Raw genomic sequence first — 27,532 nt, 5'->3', positions numbered from 1 at the left:
AGGACTAGAATTGCTAAGTGACTCTGTTTAATCTTTTGAGGAATATCTGCCTTTAGGTTTTTTTTTTTTTTTAAGTAAACCCTATGCCCAACGCGTGGCTCAAATTTACAACCCTGAGATCAAGAGCTGCACGCTCCACCGACTGAGCCAGCTGGGCACCCCTGCCCTTAGTTTTAAGTGCAAATATAATTCAACCATCTCTTTTTTATTTCTTGATTCCTCTAACAGCAAGTGAGAGATGGCAGTTCCGTTTTTGTAAGCAGGGGAACCGAGGCCCAGGACACCCTAAGGAGAGCAAATAATAATTGTGTCCGGTGTGGGCATGCGTGAAGAGACCCAACCGCAGTAAGCCATTCCATCCTTACAGCAGCCCTAGGAGGCTGGCCTCACATTTATCCCCATTTTCTGGTTAGAAGATTAAGTATCTTGAACAAGGCCATTCAGTGGTGTGGTCCAAGACTTGACACCAGTTCAATCACACTCAATTTTAGGCTTTCACGGGCTCTTAAGCCCTCTGCTATTCGGTGGACTCTGGAGGGTCAGCGAATCTCCCCCGAGCCTCTAGCATAGTAAGGCTGGCCTGTCCTCTTCCTGCGTGACCTCTACTACACAGGATACTCTGCAGCTTGGGGCTACACTTGCAGACTATTTTAAACAGCAAAACCACCAACAAAACCCACAAAAATGCAAAAAACGTGGCACTAAACATATATGAGACACTTGTTTACGGTACGAGAGCTAAAATAAGAAGGCACAAAGTTGTCTTATTTGACCTCAGCTTGGACCCTCCATACCTAGCAAAACTAAAGCCTTTCCCATTCTGTGCACGTCCACAGAACGCACAGCACCTAACGTCAGTGAGCATTGGTTGAATAAATGAAGGAAGGAAGATGCGCCTTGCTCGGACGGATGCCCTGGTGCTGCGAGGGCGGGAGGGAGCGCTAACTGGGTCTTTCCCCTAACCTCATGCCACTCTTTCGCAGGACAAAACCCTCCCGGGCCCTCCCACGTGCCCTGCCATCGCCGAAGCGCCTCCGCTCCCCGTGACGTCACCAGGGACCGTCGCGTGTCGCCAGAAGCTCCGCCCCGGCGCTGACCTCATGACTCCGCCCCTCGCCCTGACGCCCTGCTCCAAAGCCTACCCGCCTCCTTCTGACAGACGCGCGACCGCGAGCTGCGGAGGTGTGCGTTCCTGCAGCTGCGGCCGCCGCGGGTGCCGCGGGGACGGTGAGTCGCCTGGGCCGCTGGAGACAGTTTCCGGCGGAGCCCCCCGGGAGCAGGGCTTGGCGCTCGCGGCGCTCGGTGGGGAGGAGGGTGACCTCGGACCGCTGAGCCCCCAGCCCCCGCCTGCGCGGTGCATGTCGGGCACTGTGGTCTCCCCGACCCGCGGAGCGCGCCTGAGGCGCACGGACGGACTACATCTCCCAGAGGCCTTTGAGCGGGCGGGGGGCGGCCTGCGCGCAAAGCCCCGCGGGGCCGAGGGTCTCGTCCTCCCAGCGCCTGGACCCCGGCCTGTCTCGGCGTTGGTTCGGCCTCCGGCGCCGGGCCTCCCGAGGTAAAGGGTCGCCGGGGGCGGCGCAGCGAGCCCGTCGCCTCCTCCCCGGGCACTGATGCGATCCAGAGCGGGGTTTTGACGTCGCACCGTCGCTGGGTTGGCCGGTCACCCGCGGGGCTGCGGTTACAGTTTGGCCAGGCCCGGGCGGGGCGCCGGGGTCGGTGCCTTGGGGGCTGCCGGCCCGCTCCTCGGGGTCCCGCTTATCACCCCTCCCGCATCTCCTGTAAGGAAGGGTGGGGAAATAACATCTCCCGCTTTCCGCGGCGGCTGTTTCCTCGAGGAAAGAGGGTCGGGAGGAGGGTCCTGGGGACAGAGGAGCCCCTGCTGAGCTCGGTGACCTTGGCAGGCCCGAGGGGCCCGCGCGCCTCTCCCTCCCCGCCCGTCCCCGCTCGGCGACGTCTGTAAATCTCTGCGCCCGCACTCGGCCCGCACGCGGCGGGGCTGACGGGGAGGCAGTGACCAGGCCTGGCTTCGGGCCCAGCTTCGTGAGGTCGAGGACCTTGGTGTAGTTGAACCCACTGCGTCTTCGAGCCCAGCTTTGGGCACCTTTTCGTAGGTGTGTGCGTTTCTGTTTTTCTCTAAATGTTCCCAGGAGGCTTCTCAACAGGTGTCAGGTAAGGAGCTAGCGGCTCGGAGTGTCTCCAATGTGGGTCTCAGATCCTCTGCCTCAGAATCACCAAGGCCTTTGTCAAAAGGGCTGATTCCTGGGCAGCTGCTCCCCCCCCTCCCGCCCCCGCAGGTTCTGATTCAGCAGTTATGGGATGTGGCCAGGACTTTAATAAGCTCCCCAGATAATTCTCAGTCACATTTGGGGTTGAGAGCCTTTATCCTAAAGTGAAGAGGTTGGAGGTCCTGGAGCATAGCACTTATACCAGTTTTGTATGTAGAGTGGGACCTGCTGCTGGGCAGGCAGTGCCTAGGCAAGTGTGACCTCTCTCCTTGGCACTTTCTTACCTCGGGGCTGACTTAAGAGTTGGGTGGGGAGAGGCGTGCCAGCTCTGCCTTGTCTGCAGCCCCACATTTAATTAATGGAGAATTTTAAACATACATAAAAGTTGAAGAAACTTTACACTGAATGCCAATAGACCACCACCTAGAACGCACAACATCTTGTCGTATTTTGTCTCAAATCTAACTCTTGTTTGTTTAGGTATGTCAGAGTAACTGTAGACATCAGTCTGTTTCCCTCCCAAATAATTAAACGTGCATATAATTAAGTAGACTCTTAGAATTTTTGCTTATTGTTTTTTAACCAGTAGAAGCCCTGGGTATTGAAGGGTTATCTCTGTCTCCCACCCCTGAGGAGCTGGAGGAGTTTGAAGGTTTTTCCATAGGATGGGCCTCTAGAATCAGGAAGGAACTTTACATGTGTTCTTACAGAGATTTGAAAACAGTAGGCCATGGCTCTGAAGTCACAAAGTGCAGAAACATGGAATGTGTGATGTGCAATAATACTTCAGGGAACAAAAACGTTTTGAGGGAGTGCTAATGAAATGTATCCCAATAGTCAGCCCCAGCAGGTCTCGGTGACATTCAATAATATAAGTTGTCAGCCTGCGGACTCTGTTGCTACTCTTTACAGTTTAAGTTTGCCTGGTTTGAACCTGCTAGTTCCGTGTGTTTTCTCAGGCTCCAGGGGAGCAGGGCTGCATAGCCCCGTTGACAAGCTTTGAGTCCCTTGGGCTGAGTGAGGTACTGTGGTCTGTAGGCACGAACACCAACCCTTAATCCTGTTCAGTTGTCTGAGAGGGAGAGGAGACAGGTCTGTAGAAATTGATCTCCAGCTTCAGCAACACTCTTCAAGGGGCATGCACATCTGTTTATTAATGGAGGACACAGGGAAATGTGGTAGAGCCATGGCACCTTATACTGATGTCTCTGTCCTTATGTGAAGGAAAGCCATCATGCTGGTGAGAAGGCAGCATGCAGGGGGAGCTCTGCAGATAATGTAGGCCCTTAGTGCGGAGGAGACCCAGGCTTGCAGGGCTGGCACGAGGGTTATTAGGCCTTCACAAAGGGACTTGGAAATGGAGTGTGCAGAATGGGAATGTGCCAGTTTCTAGAACCCCACAGAGGGCTTCCGGCTCCTCATCTCTGCAGTCAGGACTCTCCCAGGCATGTCTCCCCAGGAGGTGGTAGAGGCTGCATTGCAATTTAGTGCTGCAGAGGAGAGGGGGCCCTTGATCTGGGCCTGTGGCAAAGCCTCTCCCCCCAGAGAGGGCAGCCCACCCAGGGAGATGCAGGTCTGGTCACCGTTGAGCCTGCAGACCAAGCCCCTCTCCTGCTCTGTGAGTTATCAGGTTCTGGTAATAAAGGTGAGGTCCTGGGACCAGTACTGTCTAGACTCGGCAGACCATGTTGGAGGCACTTCTGTCACTTCCAACCTGTGTGACAAGGCGTTAGCCCTCCCAGAACCTCACTTGCTACATCTATGATAGGTGAAAAGCAACACCCAGGTGAGATGAAGACCTGTATCCGCTTGTGCGGAAAGATTAGGGTCCCCTAATGTTAGACGAAGTAAAACGAGCACAAAACCACGCAATGCAGGGTAAGGAAGTCCAGTGCCATTCTGAGTGTTTCTATAAAAGCGGTTGTGATGTGTTTGGTAATGTCGGATCAGTTTTCCAGAAAACGTTTCTCATCATCTTTTAGGTGCTCCTGGTCTGTGGGTGCTGTGAGCTCCTTTGTGATCTGGCCCCTGGGTGACCCTGCACCATCGGTTCTAACCACAAGGAGTTGTCATGAAGGTCCAGTAAAAATTGGATGTGCTGGAAACGTAATGTGTTCCCTACGTGTTGATTCAGTCTGAATCCAGATCTATTCCAGTGTTTGTGTTTTCCCCTGAAGGAGAAACAGAGGAAGGCAGAAGTAGGTAGAGAAGGCTGGAGGGGTGTCCTGGGTTGGGGTTTGAGAATTCTAAGCCTTATTACTATGGGAGGAAGTGAAACGTGTCGCGGTTCTAAGCAGCTTTAAGAGCAACAGTCTTACAAGCTGGGGAAGCAGCAGGAAGGCGGTTGTGTTTGCAGGGACTGCTCTTCGGAAGTGCTCCAGGCCCACCTGGCAGCGCCCGCATCTGTGCTCGGTCCGCGAGGGTCCTTGCAGCAGCGGGGGGGCCGCACTGGCATTGGTCTCGCGGCTGAGGAAACAGTTAGTGAGTGGTTTACCGAAGATTGCCAGATACGGGCCCAGCAGGGCTGAAGGGAGTGAGGCTGAGGGGAATGTGGGCTGTCCCCGCCCCATCGTGGAAATTGCTCCATGAAGTTGACTGTGACTCTAAAAGGGGGTCTTCTATCTGGATTTTTGGCCATAAACCAGGCACTTTCATCCCCGGAAGCCAGGGACTCCATCTCTGCTAAGGCTGTGTTCTGCCCCAGTGGCTATGGGTGGTGGGCATTTGGGCAGGAAACAGCATGGGAAGCCTAGTTAGGCTAACCCCAACCCTCACGGACTTGCTTATTCAACGCACCTATGCCAGGGGCTGAGTAGGGCCTGCAGGGCCACGAGTGGGAGAGCCCCCCCACCCCCCCAGCATTCTCTGGGTGGGAGGTGAGTGAAGTGTAGAGGGAGTCATGGGGAAGGCTCGGGTTTGCTGGAAAGGCAGGGGTTGGAGGGCAGGGGGAAGGTGTGTGGAGGTTGAGGAGGGGTCTGTGGAAGGTCCTTTGGTAGGGGTGAGGTTTGGTTTCTTTGGAGAAGAGCGGATTACAGTCTGGGTGGCTGCAGTAGGTTGTAGTAGAGAGATACGAACGTGGGGCCAAGGCTAGACTTTAGCCTTTAAACCTTGAGCAATAGATGAGAGAGTGGATCTGAGACCTTTTTGAACCATGGCATTGGCAGGACTTGCTGACAGGTCAAGGTTTAAGGGCCAGAGAAAAGTCTGGAACATCCATCTTCGTGGCTGGGGTACTGTTAACAGCACAGGGCCTATGGGACAGGGAAGAGCCCCTCCCCAGAGTACCAGCCAGGCTGCATTACTTATCCACCCAGTGACAGCCAAGGTTTGATGTGCTGCTTGGGGTTGTGGAGACACTGGCCCCAAACCCCATCCCTGCCCTCTGGGAGTGACCACTCTGGCCTGGGGAGGCTGGGCCCTTGACCACAGTGTTCTGTTTCCCCTCTGCTCACAGTGACTCCTTTGTCCCAGACCAGGAATCCCTGCCCTCCTTCCTGCAGAGCCCACCCGGTGCCTGAAGCCTCCCCAGTGCCGGGGCTCACAGACACACCTTCTCTCACCGGGAGCATCTGCTGTCATGAGTTCTCGTTTGGGTTTTGCTGAGTATCTTTTGTAAATTCTTCTTAGGTGTGAGCTGGCTTCCTAGGTGGATCTGCAGCTCCCTGAGGGCCGGGGCCACAAAATGAGTGACCTCCATAGAGGGGCCCATGAAATGTTGGCTGAATTAAGGAGTCAAGAACCTGAAGGCTTTTTATTTTTATTTTTATTTTTTAAAATATTTTATTTATTTGACAGAGAGAGACACAGTGAGAGAGGGAGCACAAGCAGGGGGAGTGGGAGAGGGAGAAGCAGGCCTCCCGCCGAGCAGGGAGCCCGATGCGGGGCTTGATCCCAGGACCCTGAGATCATGACCTGAGCCGAAGGCAGACGCTCAACGACTGAGCCACCCAGGCGCCCCAAGAACCTGAAGCCTTGTTAAGCAGGTAGTTACTTGAAAGAAAGAAAAAATAAACTTGGATAGTGATGGCTCTGCTGAATAAAACTGGCTTTTCCTAGGCCTGGAAGAATTCTGTCCTGCTCCAGGCGAGAAGGCCCCCCGTGACCCCTTGTCAGCTCTTGGACTCTGGGCCATTCTGTACTGCCTGAGGTTCATTCAGGCCTCATCTCTGTCCCTGTGTAGTCAGGCTCAGGTTACATGCATTTCTGTGTGCATTTACCTGCTTTATCTGGAGAGCGTATGGTCCACGCCATGACCCAGTTCTCTGTGGCTCCAGTCCAACTGGCCACGAAGAAACCATGCCTGCTGGAGGTGGGGGCTGAGAACTGACGGTCCCCCACCTCTAGCAGCCACCTCTTGATATCAGGACTTTGGGGGCCCACATTAGTACACCAGGCATAGGGCAGGAAGTGGAGAGCCGAGGGACAACTGGACAGCCTGATTTCCTGAGCCCTCCCTCTCACTAGGGGAGTAAAGTGGACGTCCTTTAGCGGCTTGAGGATCTGGCCTGCCTTCCCTCAAGGGCCAGCCCCTCTTCCCTCAGCTCCTCCCACTCTCCTGGCACCCATGCCACCCAGCCTCCAGCCCCCAGGGTTGTGCAGGCATGTTCCAGGCCTCTGCACTTAACTCTTTCTGCCTGGACCTTCTTTCCACAGCTGTGCACGTGACCTGTCCCATCTTGGCCCGAATGCTCCCCACTCTGAGAAGCCCACCCTGTTGAAAATTGCATCCGTGCAGTGCTCACTCCCTTCCCTGCTCATCATTCCTCTATGGCATGCGTCACTGTCTGACAGACTGTATACTTGACCTGTTTCTGTGTTATAACCCCCAGCTCCCTGCAAATGTAAGCTCCATGAAGACAGGTTTTTCCCCACCTTCAGGGCCTGGGCTGATTCAGAGCGTGTGCCGGTTATTTATGTGTTGAGTGAAATTGCGTCCCATGCCTGCATTTCAGCTGTCGTGGCTTTGGAAGGGCTGGTGAAGCCCTGAGGGGTGGGGAGCGGAGTATACATGTGCTCCGGAGCTCCCTGCAGCACAGGTGAATAGAGGTGAATTGCCAAGTGAACATTCAGTGGCTAGGGTCTAAAGTCAGCTGGTAGAGCAGACACCTCATGGTCCAGCTGCCCTGTAGAGTCCTTGAGTTGCCTGTGAGCTCAGAGGTGTGCAGGAGCTGGGCCCTTGTGCAGATGGCGTGCGTGCCCCGAGTTCCAGTCCCCTCCCAAGCCCTGCCGTCCCCAAGGGAAAAGCAGGGGGCCTGGTCGGGCTCACTTCAGTTGTTTCTCTCTTTTGTTCTGGCCACAGTGAAATCCATGCAAACTCCCTTGGTGGAATTCCAGTGTGCAAAAGCCCTTTGTTGGGAGTGTGAGATCCTGCTTGAGGATAGTTTGGAGAACGTGTGAGGAAAGAGACAGGGCTGAGACCAGTGCATCTAATGCGTGTGGGGCATGAATCAGGGCTCCTCTCCGAGCTGCTGCGCCCGGATCCTGTAAGAGAGCAGCCGGGGGTGGGCGCTGCTTGTCTTGCCCACTGCCGTCTCTGGCACAGCACCCTGCCTCTGGGGGGGTTCAGGAAATGTCTGAAGAGTCATGAATGTCAGCTGAGACTTTGGACTTCGTGATCTCTAATGACATTTCTGCCTGGAAGGTGGTCTCTAGGTGTTTGAATCATAGAGAAATCGCACGTGACCATAAATAAGGCAACCCCAGATATTCCATGAGCTCTCGTTTTCCCAAGGAGAAGATCCAAAATAGTTCTTCTGTCCCAACTGGCATGAGTAAGCTCTCTGGGTCAGATGTGCGTTAGAGTGATAGGAATTTGAACTTCCATATACTCTTCTGGGTCATGTAATGTGAACCACTGACCTGATTTGTTCCTCACTCACACGTCCCAGAGCACTTTGTTTGCACTCTTCCCTTTCTCCACTGTGGACATCATGTTGTGGTCATGGATGCCGGCCCCACGTGCTCAGCAGCAACAGCTTGTCGAAGTGCCCCCGGCCCCCGGGACACTTGCACTGGAGAGCGTAGCCCCGGAATGTCCTCGTCTCAGGTTTTATTCCACTGGTCCTGCAACACAGCTTCTTACCGTGTTGTCTACGGCGACATCCAACCACTGCAGTGGGCTCCAGGAACAGTGGACTAATCTGCGACATGTCTGCTGGTTTTTGGCTTTTTTCTTTTGACTGATGCCATCCGGGTGACCTCTGGAAGCCTGTCACACTGGTACTGGTGAGGTTGCTGCAGCTCCTGTTCTCCATCCAGCTGTTCTCAGTTTAACTGAGAGAATGCTCTGTAGCATGAAGGATGTAAACGATGTACAGAAATGTCCTCACTGTCGGGCGGGGAGACCTGGGCCAGGCCCGGCTGCCGGCTAAGCTCCCCTCCGGGGCCAGCAACGATGCTACAGGGTTTGTGTCTGAAGTAAGATTCTTCCAGCTGGGTGGCCATGACCATAGTGGCCAAGTGGCTTGGTTGCACGTAGGGCCTCGTGCTTTTAGCTGGGTCAGAATGGTATGTCTTGATCTCAGATAACTGATTAAAATGGAGTCAAGCCAAAGACTGCTTTGTCAGCTTAGTGGAGGCAGAGGTTAGGATTTTTTCTTTTCAGGGCTTCATTTTGATTGCCTAAGTGATGGTTTTTGAGACTCATCCTGCTTCTAAAATTAGTTGGCCTTTTAGTTCCCAAGTCCTGCCCGCCTGACAGGTGCAGATGACTTGTTTCTTCACCAGTGGCTGCAGCTGTAGCTGTTTTCTTCCCTTTGCTGCTGCTGCTCCTCCTGTCTGTACTACTTCCTCCTCCTGTGTCCAGCTCCGGAGGCCCTCCTGCCTGGGAGGCACCTCTGAAGGCGGAAGAGGTGCTGGACCACAGCTTGGAGGCCTGGGCCGAACTCCCAGCAGCTGCCGCGGCTGGCGGCCCCCCCCCAAGTGCAGCTCTGTCGCCCAGTCTGTCTCTGCTTCATGTGTGTCTGCTGGGCTTTTCTTACCTGCCCTCCTCTGCCAAGTGACCTCGTGCCGGCTGTCCACACAGGGTCTCCGAGGCCAGAACTACCTTGGGTGGTCTTTATGTTCCAGCTTTACAGATCTAGATCTTCAATTTTACCGGAGTACGGTGAGGTGACCTGGGATAGAGAACGGACGCATGCTACCAGACTCACATGAAACCAATATAAAGACCGTAACACCACTTTAGGAGAGAAAACTGGTAAATAGACAGTCCCCGCATTTGCTTCTTGGACTATTGCTTTTCCCGGAGGGTATAGTCAGAGGCACCTTTCTGGACTGAGGAGGAATACACATAAATTTAACACAATTACAATGAGCCTTTTTTGGGAAAGAACCAGTCAAAGGAGCTGCCCATCCTAGAAAAACTAGAAACTACACGTAACAGTTTCTGTATATGTATTTGTATATAAACAAATGATCCAAAATCTTAACACCCAGAGAAAACAATTAACATTTGGTGTGTAATACATATGTAAATATGTACTTTTAAAGTAGAATCCCTACACATACTGGTTTTACAGTGCAATATCAAGACCATCGTTCTGCCTACAAAAAGGGGTCTATATCGTTTTGGGGGTGAATACAATTACATTATGTAGGTAACCAGGGGGGTAACCAGTCCCTTTGGTGGAACAGAAGACATTGGTACATACAGACATTTGCCTGTAAATCTTTGCTCACATGCTCACTTAGCTCTAGGACAGATGTCTTGAAATGGAATTAATGAGCCAAATAGAATGTACAGATAGCAGAATTGTCCTCCAGAGTGGCCACGCTAACCCACTCCACTGTGGTCCGTTGCTCTTGACACTCGGGGAGTCAGAGTGGTTGGCCAGCACTTTGACAAGAATTCAGCATGACGTAAATTGTTATGATTGTTGTCATCATCACAGTTCCTAGAAATCTTACTGCTTTTTAGTTTAGAACCATTCCTTGAGTCCTGTCTGCCTTTTGATTTTGCTTCTAAGAGCAACCAGTGTATTTTTTCTCTTTTTAAATTGTGTACTTCTTTCTCATGCTCCGCTTGCGACTCCTAAATACCAGTAATACAAGCAAGAATTTGTTTATTGAACACTGTGTGGCCGGCTCTGCGCTGTGTGCTCTTCACACACAACCCCACTCAGGCCTCATTATGGCTCTGGAAAGCTGGGGAGCCAGATGGCTAGCGTGGGACCGAGCGCCTGGGCACCCGCAGGTGAGGATTCTGTCCTGTCAGCTGACGCCGTGACCAGGGCTCAAGCCTCCTCTTGGGGCCATGGGCTTGGGCTGGTGTAGTAGCTTCTTGGAGCCGTGATACTGATCAGGGGGTGCGTTTGGGCCGGGTGGGATGAGAGGCAGATGGGAAAACCAGATCTGCTTTCTGGTCCTTTCCGTGTCTTAACTTTAGCTTGTTTTGAAGTATTTAGAATTCCCACAGCATCAGATAAGCCCGTGTTCATGTGTAAAAACAAACGGTTCATAGCCCCCGGTGATGCTGTCTGAGGGAGGGATTACCTCTCCCGTCCTGCCTCCATCAGTAAGAACAATGGAAAATGGGCCGCAGGCAGGATTTCCCAGGCCCTCCAGGGCTAGAACTTGGCAGCCCGAGGGCCTGCTCAGCGAACCCGTGTGGAGGCCACCCGTGTGGAGGCCGCAGTGTCGGCTCAAGAAAGCCAAGTCAGTGGGAAGTCCATAATGGGAGGTTTTCAGTTATGGACCACTTGTTGACATACCTTCAGCCTGACTAGCACTGTTTCTAATGATGCCTGCTTCCTTCTTTGTTAATAATCTGGAAATTTACCAATCACAAGTAATTTCTGGCTATAGTGTGTTTGAGAATTGCTGGAAAACTAGCATTTCCGTTTCCCCTTTGATTGCTGGAATTAGGTCTGGCTGTATTTAGTAGGAAACCCGAAGTTACCAACTAAAACAAGTTTGTTTCTTTCTCACATAGAAGATATGAGAAGTGGTCACTTCAGTGCTGGCATGGTATCTTTATGGTCTTCCGGGGCCTGGGCACCTTCTGCTGTCCTTAGTATGGCTTCCATGCCCAAGGTCACCTCATGGTCAAGCATGGTTGCAGGCGCTGTCACAGACGTATTCCAGGCAGCAGACAGGAGGGCAGGAGGACGGAGGGTCCGCCTGGCCAGGGTGGCACCTTCCTATCAGTCCTTACAGCACTCTGCTTGTGACTCATTGGCCGGAGCTTAGTCACGTGGTCACAGGTGACTGCAGGAAGGGCTGGGAGTGTCTTAGTCAAGACCCTGTTGCCCTGAATAAAAACGGAGTGTGGTGCTCTAGGTAGGGAAACTGAGGTTCAGAGGAATTCAGTAACTCGTCCAGGGTCATACAGTCTATCATGGTGGGCAGGATGCCCGTTGAACCCTGTGCTCTCAAACTTTATTGCTGGTCAAGTAAGGAAGTTGACGGCTTTGTTCCTGAAGACTGAGTGGTTGGGGATGGGGGCACCACTCAGGAGAGTGGGCTGGGAAAGAGGAGGGCTGGGGTGCTGCTGTGGGGTACTGTGGGCTTCCTGGCCCGTGATTCTCATCCTGCTTCTTGGCTTAGGTCCCCCATGGGGGTCCATGGTCTGTGTGCTCTGGCGGAGCAGCCCCTGTGGCCAGGTGCCTCTGAAGCAGTGGGGCAGCTTGAGCGTGGGCTCCAGGCTTGTGACCGCGCCCCCCCTCCCCCACCGCGGGTGCAGCCTCCTCCCTTCAGTCTGTGACTCACCATCCAGCCGCTCTTCACATCCCCTCCTTTGCCTGCTGGTCTCATTAATCCTGCCTCCTGGCTTGCTTGGAGAGACGTTCCCTGATCCCCAGACCAGGTCCAATTTTCCTGTGCTTTCAAAGTCTCCCCCACTTTTGCACGCCACTGGTCACACTTTTCATTATGTTTGGCGTTTCTGGTGTGATGATTTAATGCCTGTCTCCCCCTACTCGATTTTAAGCATCTGGAAGGCAGGGACCGTGCTCTCACTTCCTGCCACGCTGTACAACTACCATCGTGAAGGGACAGGTGGTTATTCCCAGAAGCAGCGCCGTCCTCCCTCCAAGGGCCTCTGTGAAGTGGCCACCACACAGACTGGTCTTAAATCCGCCCCTGGGAAGTTGGAGAACAGGACAGTACGTGGTGTTGCCCAGGGTGTCAGTGCCCACCTCTGGCAACCGAGTCCCCCAGTCAGCGACACCTCATATTGCCTGGTCCTTGCATGGCTTCTGCACATCCGTGTCTCTGTTCTCACACGGGCCCCAGGGGTGGGCGGGCGGGATATGGATGATGCAGTCACCTGTGGGCCAGGCTTCCTGTGAAGGGACTCAGCAGGGGCCAGGTGGGTTCTGCTTCCCCCCTCCTCTGGGTGGCCAAGAGGACCCAAGAAGGTTTTTGGCTTTTACTCTGGGCCTCCAACCCTTCCTGAGCAGTGGGAGGCTGTTGGCAGTGTAGAAAACTGTTTTTCAGTTTCCCCAACAAGTCCTGCCTCTGGCCAGACGCCTGGAACCTGTGTCCTGGGGACTGAGGAGCCCCCTGAGGCCTGCTGACATCCTAGCGCTGTGGCTGCTGGGAAGGAGTTCCTCTGGAGAGAGGCCCCTGGGAAAGGTGGTCCTGCAGTTGCTGTTGCCTGGCCACTGACCTGCCACCACGGTCTCAGGTAGACACCCAGAGTCTCGGGGCGGAGCGCCCTTGCCAGGGCCATTACTGACCGTGAAGTTGCCCGAAAGGAGAGTCGGCCCTGAGGAGGATTGCTGGTATCTCTGCAGGAGTCGCGCAGAGCAGGTGGCCTCCACTTGGCTGTGTCATGGATGAACTCTGCTGGGTGGGCTGCTCAGGTGGGGTTTGATTCCAAGTCCCCCCGCATCCTGTGAGGAGCACACACCAGGACCCCCACAGCTGGGGGGGGGGCAGAAGCTGCTGTGGCAGAGGCCTTGGTGCCTGTTTTGTTTTCCTTCCTGTTGGAAGTTGGTCACAATAAATGGTGCTGTCAGCAGGTGCCGTTTGTCCCGTGTTCTCATGTGCTGGGTATTTCGCACACACTAGTTATTTTAAACCTTGCTCCCACCCCTGGAGGTAGGCCTGATTACCTCTGCTTCCAGATGAGGGAGTCTGAGGCTCAGTGAGGTCACGCAGCTACAAAGTGGTGAGCTGGGTCCGAGCTGGTCCGATGCTTCCTGTCAGGCCGGGCACACCGCAGCCGGGGCCGGGGCCGGGGCGCAGCACCAGCAAGCTCGGAGGCTCACCGGCACGGGCCGCTCTGGGTCTCTGCGGCGGCGGAGCCCCTCGTGGTCTGTGGGGCTGCCTCTGGCACAGCAGGGGCCGTGTCCTGGGGGCTGCCGGGGCTGAAGGTCAGGACTCTTTATGGCAGTGCCCTTCTCACCGTGTTGGCCGCCACACCTGTGGTGCAGAAGCAGCGAGGACCGAACTGCCGTCTGACTTAAGGCAGAGGCACCAACCTGGGCTCGTCATCTTTGTGATGATGCTCATCACACTCACAGGTCTCATTTAAGAAAAAGCAGTAAAAATGATTTACTGTGTTAAATCATCTTGACCCTCAAGTGCACATCTCTGCTATTCTGTGTGATGAAACATGAGACCTACATCACACACCTGTGGAGTATGACAAATGCCTCAGGGAAAGCACATGCACAGTTGTTTGAATTGTGAGCTGAACTAGCTTTCTTGTGAAGCTCCAGATTTACTTGAACAACTGACACACAAACTGTGGTTATTCACACTTGGGGACTTAGTGGACATTCTCTTGAAAATGAACAGTGAGCCCACTACTTAAGGGGAAACCGCTGACCTTTGTTTTTGTAAATGTCACCAATGATAAATTTGTTAATCTACTTGTGGCCAGTGATGAAATTGGGAACTTTCAAGGGAAAGTTAGTTAGAATTTTGGGAAACTTGTATCTGCCACTGCAAGCTTGACAGCTTCCCAGTAGTTAAAGACTTTTCCGACGAGATTGGTGGTGATGCTAGCCATGTGATTTGAGTGGGGGGAATATTATATAAGACACATCAGCGCTGTTCTGTCTTCATAATCGGGGCTCATATTGTGAACTGATGTTTTCCAGATGACCCATGCGTGCTGTTAGAAACCATGCATGGGTAAAAGCCATTCCAAATGCAAGGCAGACTGATGAACTATAACATAACAGGAGGAAGAATTCATTAAGCATTCAGATTCCATATTGCAGCTAACCTTTGAGACACTACCCCGGTCGGGTTTGGGTGTGGTATGGAAGAATGTCCACAGTTAAGGTACCTGAAGAGACTCTTCAAACGCCCCTCCCATTTCCAGCTGCTTTCTTTGGGAAGCTGGGTTTTCTTCATGTACTTCAACCCAAACACCGTAGCACGACAGACTGGTTGGAGGAGCAAATAGGAGAATCCAGCAGAGTTCCCGTAAGGGAAGTGAAATGAAAAAGGGTTGCAGAAATGAAAAACAATGCCAGCTATCTCATTATTACAGTTGTTTTGGAAGGTAGTTATTTTAACTATTTATGCTGACATGTAATGAGTTTATTGATGTTTTTAATGAATTAATACTTTTTAAAAGCCCTCATTTTTTATTTCTAATATGGTAGGTATTGATAACCCACAAAAACAAAACCTTTTTAGAGTCCTCAATAATCGAGTTTGTAAAGGAGTCCTAAGACCCAAAACATTGGGCACCTGCTGCTCTAGCAGATCCTGGGGGAGACTGGTGTCAGAAAGTCCTCCTTCCAGGCACTGCCCTCACTGCCTTCTGCCTTCACCTCTGCCTCATCCCCCCGCACCCCACCTCGGCCCTCCAGGAGTGCTCACTCATGCACAGATGGAGCTTAGCATCGGACTGTCCCTCCCTGCCCTCTCGGTCTCGCCTTCCTCCAGAAGGGAGTGTCGGTGTGTGTCCCTGGCAGGTCATGTGTGGTGCGGCAGAGACCGTGGGGGCAGGGTGGGTATCCCTTGGCCGTGTGCGGGACCGTTCGGATTGCAGAATTGGGTTTGCAGCTGTGGCTGCAGCGGGGGAGGAGTGTCTCCTGCTGGCCTGGGCCCAGGCCTTCCCAACTCCCATGGGCAGTCCGCCTGGGCTGCTGTAGGCTGCTGCCAGTTGGCCCAGCTTTGGATCAACAGCAGCTCTCTGCAATGAATGATGAATAGTTGGGAGCCGAGCAGAACGCCAGAGGCCTTTCCCAGGGCCCTGAAGTCTTTGCTTTTAAGTCCTCTCTGGGATGTGGGGAAGGGGAGGGGGGGCAGAGGAGAGCCGCTGAACTTGGTGCACCAGGAGGTGGAGACCCCCTGCCTCCTGTCACCAGGGATCGAAGCTGCCCATCTCAGCTCTGTCCTAAAATTGTATTCTTTTCAAAAATTTTAGTTCTGCAAATACACAGATACCTTTTTGTTTAAAATATGCGTGTGTAAGTCTGTAATGACAGAAATCCTCACCTCTCTTGACCGTTGGCTGCCAAACTTCAACCCCAGAGATGATCCTTGTCTGGGGTGTTTCTTCCCCATCTCTCTTTTATAACCGTGCACACAGAACTATCCACACCTGGGTGGGTTTTGCTCTTGGGGGGATGTAATTATAATTCACGTGCCATACAATCCACCCTTTCAAAGTGCATAGTTCAGTGGCTTTAGTATGTTGGAAGAGCTGTGCCGGCATCACCACTAATTCCAGAGCCTTGTCATCCCCCCAGTAGACCTGTGTTTGGACCCGAAAGTGCTCTGCTCCCCTGCCAGGTACTGGGCACCTGCTGTTGTCACTGCTCTGCATGCAGCCTGGCCAGGAGGCAGGGGTTCTAGTCCCAGGTCCCAGGAAGACTGAGGCTCAGGGAGGGTCCGTGACTCACCCAAGGCCACCAGCTTCAAGCCCAGGGCTGTCTGACTCCAGAGCGCCACACTCTCCACGTGTGCCGTTTTCCCATTAACTGACGACTGACATGGGGCAAATACTTGCCCCTCTGTGAATGGGAGAAGTGGGTGGGTTCTTGCCTTCCTGTCCTCGGAGCTGTCGTCGTCAGTAGCTGCTTAGAGTATTGTGTTGGATGCAGATGGGGCCTGGGATGGGGCGGGGTGCAATAAGGCAGTTTCACTTGTTTCACGGCCCCGCACCCTAAAACCCATAGTAGGCACCTCAGGATGTCATTTCCTTCCTCACACCTGAGGAAACTCTCTCCTGGTCCCACCAGCTCATCCGAGGAGAAGGGCTGCTCTGTGACACGGCTGAGGGTGGAACGGGGCTTCCAACATTGGGATGTGGAGCAGAAGTTTACATTCTGCAGTGGGCCTGCGCTGAGTGCCGAGCAGGGCCCGGCTCTAGGGGCTGCTGGTCCAGCAGGTGGCACTCAGAATTCTGCTGGACTGGGATGCCGGGGGGCTCAGTCGGTTAAGCGTCTGCCTTTGGCTCAGGTAATGATCCCAGGGTCCTGGGATCGAGTCCCACATTGGGCTCCTTGCTCAGCAAGGTGCCTGCTTCTCCCTCTGCCTGCCTCTGTCTCTCTCTCTCTGGTAAATAAATAGTATCTTAAAAAAAAAAAGTATTTAAAAAGAATTCTGCTAGACTAAGGAGGGGAGCTGTGGGCAGCTTTGCGGAAAAGGGCCTGGCTCTATGTCTGGCACGCCTGTGTGCTCCCCCCAGAGGCCCCAGCATCTGCTGTCCTTGGGAAAGTGAGATGAGGTCGCAGGCAGTGGGTCTGCAGACAGATGTGAAGACAGGCTTCATCTTGTTTTAGGGTGACTTGAATAATTCTAAGAAAGACCACAGTGGGTGCTAGGCTGTGTTGGTTGTGGGCATAAGGGGCCGGTTTGGGCCTTAAGTGGCCCCATTCTGTCTCCCAGAAGGCTAAGGAGCATGTGCAGGCCTGCCCTTGCCTCTCTTTTGCCAGAGACCACTCAGGACCCTCTCTCCTGGGCATACCACCCCCTGTCCCTTGGGGCTCCCCTAAGTCTGCCCCCAGATCTCCAGGACCTTACTGTTCCCCATGGCAGGCTATGGCCCTTTCCATTCTAAGGGTTTTCTTGCTAATCTGGACACAGGCCTGTGGTAATAGCATGGAGAGGCTGCAGGCACAGGGTATCTGTTGGAGGCCACAGCACCTTCTCAAGTGTCTTGAGCCTTCTAACTCATCAGCCACCTGGCCCATGCTGCCTCCCTGCCCTAGCAAGGGTCAGGACCATTACTGGCAGGCTCGCCTCATCCTGAAAATGCAGTCCAAGGGACATTGATCTCCTCTGTCAATTTGACCCCTGAGGCTCCTGTGCCCGGGTGCCATCTAGTAACCTCCACTCTTCACACATTTCCAGATACTGATTAGTTTCAAATAGACTTCCAGCCTCTGGAAAGCAGCTGTCTCCCAAGGGCCAGTGGCTTCTAAAGTAGGAGCCATTGGGACTGGGGCAGTGGCATATCACTTTTATCCAGGACTAAGTGGGAAATTCCTCAGCATCCCCAAAACTGTGCTGAAAAACTGGTAAACAGGAATTTAAAGCTCAAAGAGAAATCATTGAAAACACCTAAAACGCTGATTGTGAGGCCGTGTGACCCTGGGTGTGACATGAGCTGTGTTACCTTCTCTAAAGTGAAGATGTTAGTAGGGCTGCCCTGTAGGGCTGAGGAGGACAGTTGAACACCCGTAGCAAGCACCCCAGGGGTGTCAGGATTATTGCTTCTCTAGGTGCATACTCAGTACCATCTCTTGGACTTCTGCAGTCCTGAGAGGCGTGGAAGATCCGTGTCCCCGGAATACACAGCCCTTGCAGCCTGCGTGGGATGAGCGGCTGACCCACGTGCCTGCACTGTTCCACTGTGACAGGAAAACTTCATGTAAGAATCTTCCTTCTTGGGGCGCCTGGGTGGCTGTCGGTTGGGCATCTGTCTTTGGCTCGGGTCATGATCTCAGGGTCCTGGGATCGAGCCCTGAGTGGGGCTCCCTGCTCAGCGGGGAGTCTGCTTCTCCCTCTGTGCTCTCCCTCCCTCTCTTTCAAATAAAATCTTTAAAGAAAAAAAAAATACAAAACACTTTTCCTTCTTGTGTAATGTGCTCTGGCTCACTGAGAGCACCTCTGCTCCCGTGTGGAGTGCAGCCCACGCCCTGGTGTTCTGGGTACCCCCCTCTGTACCCTCACACCTATGTGCTGCTGGGGTCAGCACCTCATTGGCTGGCCAGCTGCTGAGCGGTCAGCTGGATCTCCAGTTCTGAGAACCAGAAGTGGCTCACCTTTTCATCCATAAAATCTTCTGGGCCCCAGGGCAGCCCTGTTCAGTGCGATAGACCTGGGAGGGTTTTCAGGTGATTCTGTTTCGTCCCACTTCACGTCCAAGAGATGGGAACAGGAGGCTGAGAGGCCTGTTTTGGCTTTCCGGGGCTGCACGCTGACTTCACTGAGCTCCCAGGACTGCAGGCCTCCCTCTCCTCTGTGGGGAACTGCGAACCGCGGGGACTTGGGTCTTGCAGCCCGTTCCGTAGCCTCTAGTTACCAGAGCGGCAGCGCCTGCACAACAGCAAAGCTGCCCGGGTGCGGTCTCAGCTTCCACATTTGCATTTGTAGCGTCATTTGAGCAGTGTGCATTTTTATTGGAAAACTTTTGCTTTTAGATGAGTGATTTTTTTATTTTTAAGATTTTGTTTGTTTATTTGAGAGAGAGAGAACACAGCAGGGGGAGAGGGAGAAGCAGGCTCCCCGCTGAGCATGGAGCCCAGTGTGGGACTTGATCAGGACCCTGCGATCATGACCTAAGCCGAAGGCAGATGCTTAACTGACTGAGCCACCCAGGCACCCTGACATGTGTTTGTTTTTTTTTTTAAAGATTTTATTTAGGGGCGCCTGGGTGGCTCAGTCGTTAAGCGTCTGCCTTCAGCTCAGGTCATGATCCCAGGGTCCTGGGATCGAGCCCCACATTGGGCTCCCTGCTCCGTGGGGAGCCTGCTTCTCCCTCTCCCACTCCCCCTGCTTGTGTTCCCTCTCTCGCTGTGTCTCTCTGTCAAATAAATAAATAAAATCTTAAAAAAAAAAAAAAATAAAGATTTTATTTAGACAGAGCGCACAAGCAGGGGGAGCGGCAGGCAGAGGGAGCGGGGGAAGCAACCTCCCCGCTGAGCAGGGAGCCCCACGTGGGGCTCAATCCCAGGACCCTGGGATCATGACCCTGAGCAGAAGGGCCAACTTGTAACCAACTGAGACACCCAGGCGCCCTGATTTTTCTTTTTAAAGATCATAGCATTCTTACAGTTTTTATTGCACCTTAGACAACATAGTTTTGTGGCATGCCCCATGGTTTTGTATTGGGAGGCACTTGGGGAACTAGGGGTTGAATTCCAGAAAAGTTCATGATTCATTCTTCAGAAACCTCTCTCCTTCATTTTTTTCCCTAAGATTTTATTTATTTGAGAGCGAGCGAGCATAAGCTAGGGGGAGGGGGAGAGGCAGAGGGAGAAGCAGACACCCCGGCTGAGCAGGAAGCCCGACATGGAGCTTGATCCCAGGATCCTGGGATCATGACCTGAGCTGAAGGCAGACGCCCAACTGACTGAGCCACCCAGGCGCCCCAACCTCTCCCCTTCATACTGAAGTGTCCTGCCCCCCGTCTCTGCCACAGTTGACAGCTCCAGAAGGCAGCTGGAGGATGGGTGTGGAGGGGAGGGGAGACAGAGGAGCAACAGGTGTGCTGGCCGAGGGAAGCTGTGGAAGCAGGTGGTGGCCCAGTCAGTGGCTGGCGTCCATGTGGCACACATCAGTGCCTGCTCTAGGTACAGAGGATGGCTCAGCTGGGTGGATACCACGGAGGGCTTTGCCCTGTGTGCCAGGCTTGTAACATCATTATGATGGCAGAATTCCAGAAGTAGAATCTTGTGCTCTAGGAAACTGGAACTAGATGTGATGTTGATGAAAAGGCAGGCCATGCTTGCATCCTCAGAGGGTGGTGCAAGTGGTATGTGCCCTCTGGACACGGAGGGGCCGGGAGGATCCAGGCTAGTTCCTCTCTACTAGCACCGGAAAGTGCTCCAGTGACTCACCAAGCACAGTGCACCTTTTCTTCCTGGCGGGATTCCTGGTGAGCCGGGGCTCAGACAGACAGTGGTACCACCTGTGGCGTCCCACGTGCGGGTAGGGTAGGAGTTCGTGACAGCTGCTGGCCCATATTCTAAGACACTCGGCAGGATACAAAGTTTTCTGCGGAGGCACGACAAGCCTCTTTTTCTGCCATCAGGAGGGTGCCTGGTGGGCTGCCAAGGATCTCCAGGCCCAGCACACACAGCCAGTCCTGCCTGGAAGGGGACTTTGTGTGATGTCCTTGAGAGGCTCTGTAGCTTCCCTTCATCATGGGCTATTGAAATTCACCTGCAGGCAGGGGTGGGTGGGAGAGTCATGCAGAGTCCTACACTCAGCTCTGCCTCTTTCTCTTACACGCCACGTGACCTGGGTAAGTCCCGTTTTTTCTTGGCTTTCATGCCTTTGAAGGATTATTATAAGTAGCAACTCAGAAGAGAAGGTCATAATATATACAAGCACTTGTGACATGTTCTGCTTCATGGTGGTCAAAGAAGTACCGACTGTCATTTTAATGTTACAAATTAGTGATAAGAGTAGTATCCAAAGTGTCTACTATAAATTGCCATCATCCTTCCCAAAGGCACAAAGTGGCCATACCCTTTGACCTAATAATTTCATTTCTGGCAAGTTTAACCAAAGAAAATGATCCAAGAAAGGGAAAGAGCATTAGCCAGAGGTTTTCCCTGTTGGTGGTGGTGGTGTTTTTTTTTTTTGAAAGTAACAAGCATTCTAAATGCCTTAATAAGGGTTGGTCACGTAAACAGTGATGAGCCCATTTTAGGGAATATTAAAATTGATGGTCATGGGGTCTTGCAAGATGGACAAAATATATAGGACACGATGTTAAAACTGTCACAACAGCAAGTATATAAAAATATACGTGACTGCATACAGACGGGCAAGGACATGCAGGGAAACTAGCTGCATTAAGGTGGTGAGATTGAGCAATTTTATTTTGTTTTTTAATAAGTTTTATTGACATATAATAATCCACCTACCATATGATTTCCCCATTTAAAGTGTGCAAGTCACTGGTTTTTAATATAGTCACGGAATTGTGCAACCATCATTACAGCCAGTTTTGGCACATTTTCATCACCCCCAAAGGAAACCCCGTATTCATCATTCTCTGTCTGCCCCCACCCCCCAAGCCCATGACAACCACGAGTATGCTTTCTGTCTCGATTCGTCTGTTCTGGGCGCCTCACGTAAGGAGCACACCACATGTGAGCTTTCGTGTCTGGTCTCTCTGAGCGGCCCGTTTTCCAGGTTCGTCCAGGCTGTAGCAGGCTCATTCCTTGTCATGGCTGGTACGTTTCCACTGGAGGCGTACAGCTATAGTTTGTTTATCCATTTGCCAGTGGTTGGACACCTCAGTTGTTTACACTTTTTGGCTACTATGAATAATGATGCTGTGAACATTCATGTACAAATTCTTGTGTGGTTTTCAGTTCTCTTGGGTGCGCACCTAGCAGCGGAACTGCGTCATGTGGTAACTGTGTGTTAGCACGGGGACAGCTGCCAGCCATTTCACACACCCCCGCCCGCCCCCAGCAGTGGGAGGACTCCCCGTGTCTCCGCATAATACTTGTTACTTTCTCACTGTAGCCATTCTCATGGATATGAAATGGTACCTCATTGTAGTTTTGATTTGCATTTCCTTTAGGCTAAGTGTTCAGCTTCTTTTCAGGTGCTTATTGGGCTTTTTTTTTTTTTAATCTTTGGAGAAAGGTGTATTCAGATCTTTTGCCATTTTTTAATTGGGTTGTCTTTGTTAATGAGTTAGAGTTCTTCATGTATTTTATTTTTTATTTATTTTTTTAAAAGATTTTATTTATTATTTGACAGAGACACACAGTTGAGAGAGGGAACACAAGCAGTGGGAGTGAGAGAGGGAGAAGCAGGCTTCCTGCGGAGCATGGAGCCCGATGTGGGGCTCGATCCCAGGACCTTGGGATCATGACCTGAGCTGAAGGCAGACGCTTAATGACTGAGCCACCCAGGCGCCCCTCTTCATGTATTTTAAATACAAGTCTTTTAGCAGATAGATCTGTAAAACTTTTCTGCCGTTCTGGGAACTGTCTCCACTTTCTTGATGGTGCCTGTTGAAGCCCAAGTTTTTGTTGTTGTTGTTTGTTTTAAAGATTTTATTTATTTGAGTGTGAGTGAGCAAGAGCAGAGCAGGGGCAGAGGGAGAGGAAGCAGACTCCCCTCTGAGCACAGAGCCCGATGTGGGCCTCGATTCCAGGATCCTGGGATCACAACCTGAGCTGAAGGCAGCTGCTTAAACAACTGCGCCACCCAGGCGCCCCGAAGCCCAAGTTTTTAATTTTACTGACATCCGGTTTTTTTCTTTAGTTGCCTGGACTTGATCTCTTGGGCCCTGCCACTGATCTGTGACGTTTAATAAACATACTGACTCCAGGCTCCTTCTCCTCCGGTGGGGTTCTGAACTTCCCTCTAGCGGGGCTCTCGGATGGAGCTGCCCTAGGAGAGCTGCTGTCACTGGGTGTCTCTGTACTGTTGAGAATTTTTTCTGATTCATATTATTTTCAGTTAAAAAAATTAACTGAGCTTCACTTCAAAATGCTAATTTCAAACCTTCTATGCTGCATAGAGTGAAAGGAAGTGCCTTGCTAAAGACAGGATGCTGACCCAAGGCAGGAAGGCCCCTGGTTTCCTGCTTCTCCCCCAGGGCCCAGCAGCAGGTGCTCAGTAAGCCTTGGGAGGGAAAGAGATGAGGGAAGTGTTTCATTCCGCATCTTCCTTCCCACCCTGTCCTCCACAAAAACGGGGCAGGGGTCCTGCGTGCACAGCTGGCTCTAAGAGCTGCTGGGGTGGGGAGAAGCCTGTTCTCCTTTCTTCCTGCAGTGGGTGCGGGTCTGTGGGGGCTGGTGTGAGCCTGGAGCGCACAGGACCTGCAGCCATGAGAGGGGAAGCGGAGCTGAGGAGTCGATGGGCAGGCCGGCTTGCTGCTGTGCCGGCGGGAACCAGCCAGATGGGGTGGGTTGTGTTGGCTGCGCCTCTTGCTCTAGTGCTGAGGCTCTGCCTGTTGTTCTCCCCCCAGAACAGCTCCCTAGAGCCCTGCGTGTCTGCTCAGGCCGCCAGTGGAAGGAGCCTGTCCTGCCTTCCCCTTCTGAGTACTTGGGATTTGAGGTAAAAAGTCTCCCAGATCCTCTCCCACAAGCATAGTGCTCTGGCACCGAGGCAGCCTGCTGCCCTGGGGGGAGGGTCCGCCTTACCAGCTTCTTTACTCACAGGGCACCCTTGCCTTCTGGCTTTGACACAGGAAGTGGGGATGATGGTGGATGGTGGCGGCTCTGGGCCTGATTATCCTTGGTGATGGTGGGATATCTCCAAGGCCTAGAGGGAGCCCGGTGACTCTAAACCGCTCTACTGAAGGAATCCGAGCCAGTCCACAAGCCCTGTCCCCCACCCAGAGCGCAGAGATTGACGAGGACTAAAAGGCCACCTGAGCTGCTGGGGCTCAGAGAACTGTCACAGACCTGTGCCTGACCAGCATGCAGGAGCTGGGAGCTTAGTTCATGTTGCGGCTTTCCTTCCAGGTCCAGAAGCAGCAAAGATGTCCAACGAGCCACCCCCTCCTTATCCTGGAGGTCCCACAGCCCCCCTTCTGGAGGAGAAGAGTGGAGCCCCACCTACCCCAGGTAGGGTTCAGTGTTCCTGATGGTCCTGTCCCTCGTGCCTTGCCCGTCCCCGCTCCTAGGAGCTGGTGCCTGGAGCAGCCCTCCCAGTGACTCCGCAGCCACTGCCCTCTGAGCTCCCTTTCCCTGCCCTTCTCTGTCCAGGCCGTACCTCCCCAGCTGTGATGCAGCCCCCTCCGGGCATGTCGATGCCCCCTGCAGACATTGGTCCCCCACCCTATGAGCCACCAGGTCACCCAATGCCTCAGCCTGGCTTCATCCCCCCGCATGTGAATGCAGATGGCACCTACATGCCTCCAGGTAAGTAGGAAAGGGGAGCACAGGGGTCTGCCCGGTCCAGCATTCAGCATGTTATCTGGGCTGCCATCCAGCCTTTGTTGCAGGTAGGTGGTTTTCCTGTCCAGTGTTTTCTCAGGGCTGGGGGCGTTGATTGTGGGTGTGGATGGAGGACATGGGAAGGTGTCCTAAAGCAAACCACTGCTGTGCAAGTACTGTGGGCAAGCCACATGAGCCCTGGGCCCTGCTGGGAGGAGGGCTAGCTCCTGGGAAGGCCCCTCAGGCACAGTGGCAGGTGCTGACTCGTGGGTGCTGTGGGGGCCTCTCCCTGCCAGGGTCCTGAATACATGGGGGAGGCCTGGGCTCCTGCTCAGCCAGCAGTTCTTGAGGACTCCTCAGGCCAAAGAAAGGCTCAGGGCTCTTGCACAGGTGGCCCCAGGTGACGTGGGCCAGTCCCTGGTATTTCAGTGCAGGATCTGACGCTGGTGGGGCCGAGAGCCCTGTGTGCACAAGAGGAGCTGGGCTGGTGAGTGGCAAGGCTCTCCCTCCTATGGTTGAGGTCCCCTGCGTGTCAGAGGCAAGGAGCAAACACATCAAGCTGAGACTGAGGAGAGATTAGGCCTTCTTCCCGGCTCTGCCATGTCTGGCTGGGCCAAGTAGCTTCTGTATCTTGGCCTCACAGGGCTGGGATAATGTAGATGGTCGCCTTGGCCCAGGGCCGGGTCCTGGAGGCCTCCCCTTGTATCCTAGGGGCCACACGGGGCAGGTGGCAAGCCAGTAACCTGTCTTTACTCTGTCTTCTGTGCCATTCCAGGTTTCTACCCTCCTCCAGGCCCCCACCCACCCATGGGCTACTATCCACCAGGGCCTTACCCTCCAGGGCCCTATTCTGGCCCTGGGGGCCACACTGCCACAGTCCTAGTTCCTTCAGGGGCTGCCACCACAGTGACAGTACTGCAGGGAGAGATCTTCGAGGGCGCCCCTGTACAGACAGTGTGTCCCCACTGCCAGCAGGCCATCACCACCAAGATCTCCTATGAGATTGGCCTGATGAACTTCGTGCTGGGCTTCTTCTGCTGCTTCATGGGGTAGGTGATGTGGGCGCTTGGGGGGTGGGGGCTGTGCCCACCTGCCGCCAAGCTGGAGTAGGCCTGCGTGCCCTCCGTGCCTTCTCTTCTGACCTCCTCGTCTTCCCGGTCTCTGATTCAGGTGTGATCTGGGCTGCTGCTTGATCCCCTGCCTCATCAACGACTTCAAGGATGTGACGCACACATGCCCCAGCTGCAAAGCCTACATCTACACGTACAAGCGCCTGTGCTAACGGAGCCGGGACTGGACTCCCTGCTGTCAGTCTGGCCCCCTGTGCTTTTGCTCCCCTTGCTCAGTGGCTCGCTTCCCTGCTCCCACTTGGGGGTGGAAGCCATTCCACCAGTCCCCTGCAAGTCTCGTCCTCTTTGGCTTGCCCTTCCCTGAGCATCTGACTCTTGCGGCAAAAATTCTGTTGGATTTAAGGCCAAGGGTCAGCAAGTGGCAGGGGGATAGCACTGAGCCTGTGTGTTGCTGGTTTGGTTGGTGTTTGTGATCAGGAAGAGAAGCTGTGAAGGGTCTCCTTGCACGGTCTCCCTGCTGGGGTCTCGTTCCTCCATTTCTGTACAAAGTATAGATTTGGTCCTAACTCTCCCTGGGACCACAAGCAGCCAGAGCAGACCTGGGGCCTGCAGTGGGGCTGTACCTATAGCCACAGTTATTTCTGATCTCCTGGGCCAAGAGTTGGGGAGTGGACCCAAGCAGGACAGAGTCCTAAGGCCTGGCTTTGTTCCTGGGGTACTAGAGGTGGACATGATGATTAGAAGGATGACTCTGGCTCTTAGAACTCTCAGACTCTTAACACCCTGTCCCAAGTGCCCAGGAGTCCCCTGGGGTAAGGGAGAGAGGTCAGCACATCTGCAAGTCGTGGGATGAGTTTAGGCCCCGGCTTGCTAAGAAGGGACTTGCCTCTGGCCCCCACCCAGCTCCCTTTCTGGCCACCCTTCCACAACCCCCCGTCTTTGCTAGAGCCAGAAGGAATGCCCAGGAGCCTAACCCATCTGTCCATACCATGTCCTATGTATGGCTATGTATCGGCAAGACCTTTGCCCAGTGGCTGGTGTGTCCCAGCTAGGACTGGAGATGACAGAGAAGGGGCCTCCTTGCAAGCACACTCAGATTTGTCATGCACGCTCCATGGATCCTCTTCTCAGTAAGTGCTGGGCCCTGGGCCCTGGCTGACTTGCTGTCACTGTGCTTGTTTCAACAGCAGGTACTGCAGCAGGAGCAGCTGTGGCACTGGACTGGGACAGGCCGGGGACAAGGAAGGAGCAGCCCCAAGTGGCGGAAGTGCCCTGGTGGACACCTGCCCTGGGCCTGAGCCCACACTGTTTTTCGTGAATGGTTTGTCTGTGAACTTGCTCACGTGGACCGCTGTATCCTGCTGCCACCCCTCTCCTGGTCTCGCACTGCCACTGCATGGCCTCCTGTCACTGTGAATCATGGCTGGTCTCAGTTTGTAGTTTCTCATTAAATTGGCCCTTTCACTCCCCTGCCCTGGGCCTCTGCTCTCTTGCCTGGCTTCCTTCTTTGAGGGAAAGAGGGTGGGGGCTAGAAGTGGTCTAAGGGCAGGGGCTTGAGTCCTCGGGGTCTTTGTGCTTGTGCTGCACTGACTGCCCAGGGATGACACTAAGTATCTGATTAAACCACACCCAAACCCGGTGTGGACAAGCCGTGGGGTTCTAGCCATGACTGGGTCGGGGTAGGAGTTGGCTTCACTGTGCTCAAAGGGCACCTTCCTATCTCTGACATGGGTTTCACCTATTCCATGCCACGGCATCTGTCCACACCGTCTGCAGGCTGGAGCCCCCTGGCTTTAGCTCAGGGTCGTCCCACCCTGCAGGCAAATACCCTTGCTCCCTTAAGCAAGACAGAGTCACGGGCTGAGGCTTCTGGTCTGAAGGCTAATGGGGGCAGCTAGTCAGCCCCCAGGTTCTGAGCCAGCTCCACCCCTACTAGCCCTCATCTGAACTGTGAAAAACGGGTAGGCTTGGTCAGTAGGCTTGGTCAGTAGTCGAAGACAATATTTTCCTCGCCATTTAACCCTTTCCTGAATAAAACTTTTGCAGATCCTCAATATATAAAACAAGAAACTGATTCCTATCAATAAAAATATTTAAGTTCACATTTGTATTTTAGACAAGAATTGTTATAATACAAGTATATACTTTTTATCCTTATTTATAAACAAATTATTTCAAAAAGTAGGACACCTCCCAGGCACTTGTGAGAGAGAATTCACAAGACCAGATTGTGAGACACGGTGGC

General features: G+C 53.3%; 2 protein-coding genes across 10 annotated transcripts in view; one reads left to right on the top strand and one right to left on the bottom strand.

Moving 5' to 3' along the window:
• CUNH16orf96 (chromosome unknown C16orf96 homolog) overlaps positions 1-1,221 on the bottom strand; it is a 53,373-nt gene extending 52,152 nt beyond the window's left edge. Inside the window, exon 1 of the mRNA XM_032397741.1 lies at positions 1,143-1,221. The gene's annotated coding sequence lies outside the window, so the exon portion shown is untranslated. The remainder of the gene's footprint in view (positions 1-1,142) is intronic.
• On the top strand, positions 1,115-27,532 carry CDIP1 (cell death inducing p53 target 1). 9 transcript variants are annotated; one of them, XM_032397690.1, is made up of 7 exons: positions 1,116-1,227; positions 4,208-4,302; positions 23,305-23,393; positions 23,804-23,905; positions 24,047-24,202; positions 24,993-25,266; positions 25,388-27,435. In XM_032397690.1, the coding sequence occupies exons 4-7, from the start codon at positions 23,821-23,823 to the stop codon at positions 25,497-25,499; spliced, it is 627 nt and encodes a 208-aa protein (XP_032253581.1). In that variant the 5' UTR covers positions 1,116-1,227; positions 4,208-4,302; positions 23,305-23,393; positions 23,804-23,820; the 3' UTR covers positions 25,500-27,435. The 9 variants fall into 9 exon arrangements, with proteins under 9 accessions (XP_032253586.1, XP_032253581.1, XP_032253579.1 ...); XM_032397692.1 differs by lacking the exons at positions 1,116-1,227; positions 4,208-4,302 and adding an exon at positions 1,270-1,555 and having other exon boundaries at positions 25,388-25,524; positions 26,475-27,532; XM_032397691.1 differs by lacking the exon at positions 1,116-1,227 and adding an exon at positions 1,272-1,555.

Source organism: Phoca vitulina, unplaced genomic scaffold, assembly GCF_004348235.1.
Source record: "Phoca vitulina isolate PV1807 unplaced genomic scaffold, GSC_HSeal_1.0 scaffold102, whole genome shotgun sequence".
Lineage (NCBI taxonomy): Eukaryota > Metazoa > Chordata > Mammalia > Carnivora > Phocidae > Phoca > Phoca vitulina.
The sequence above is the reverse complement of the archived record's forward strand: the minus strand, read 5'-3'. Positions and strand labels throughout refer to the sequence as shown.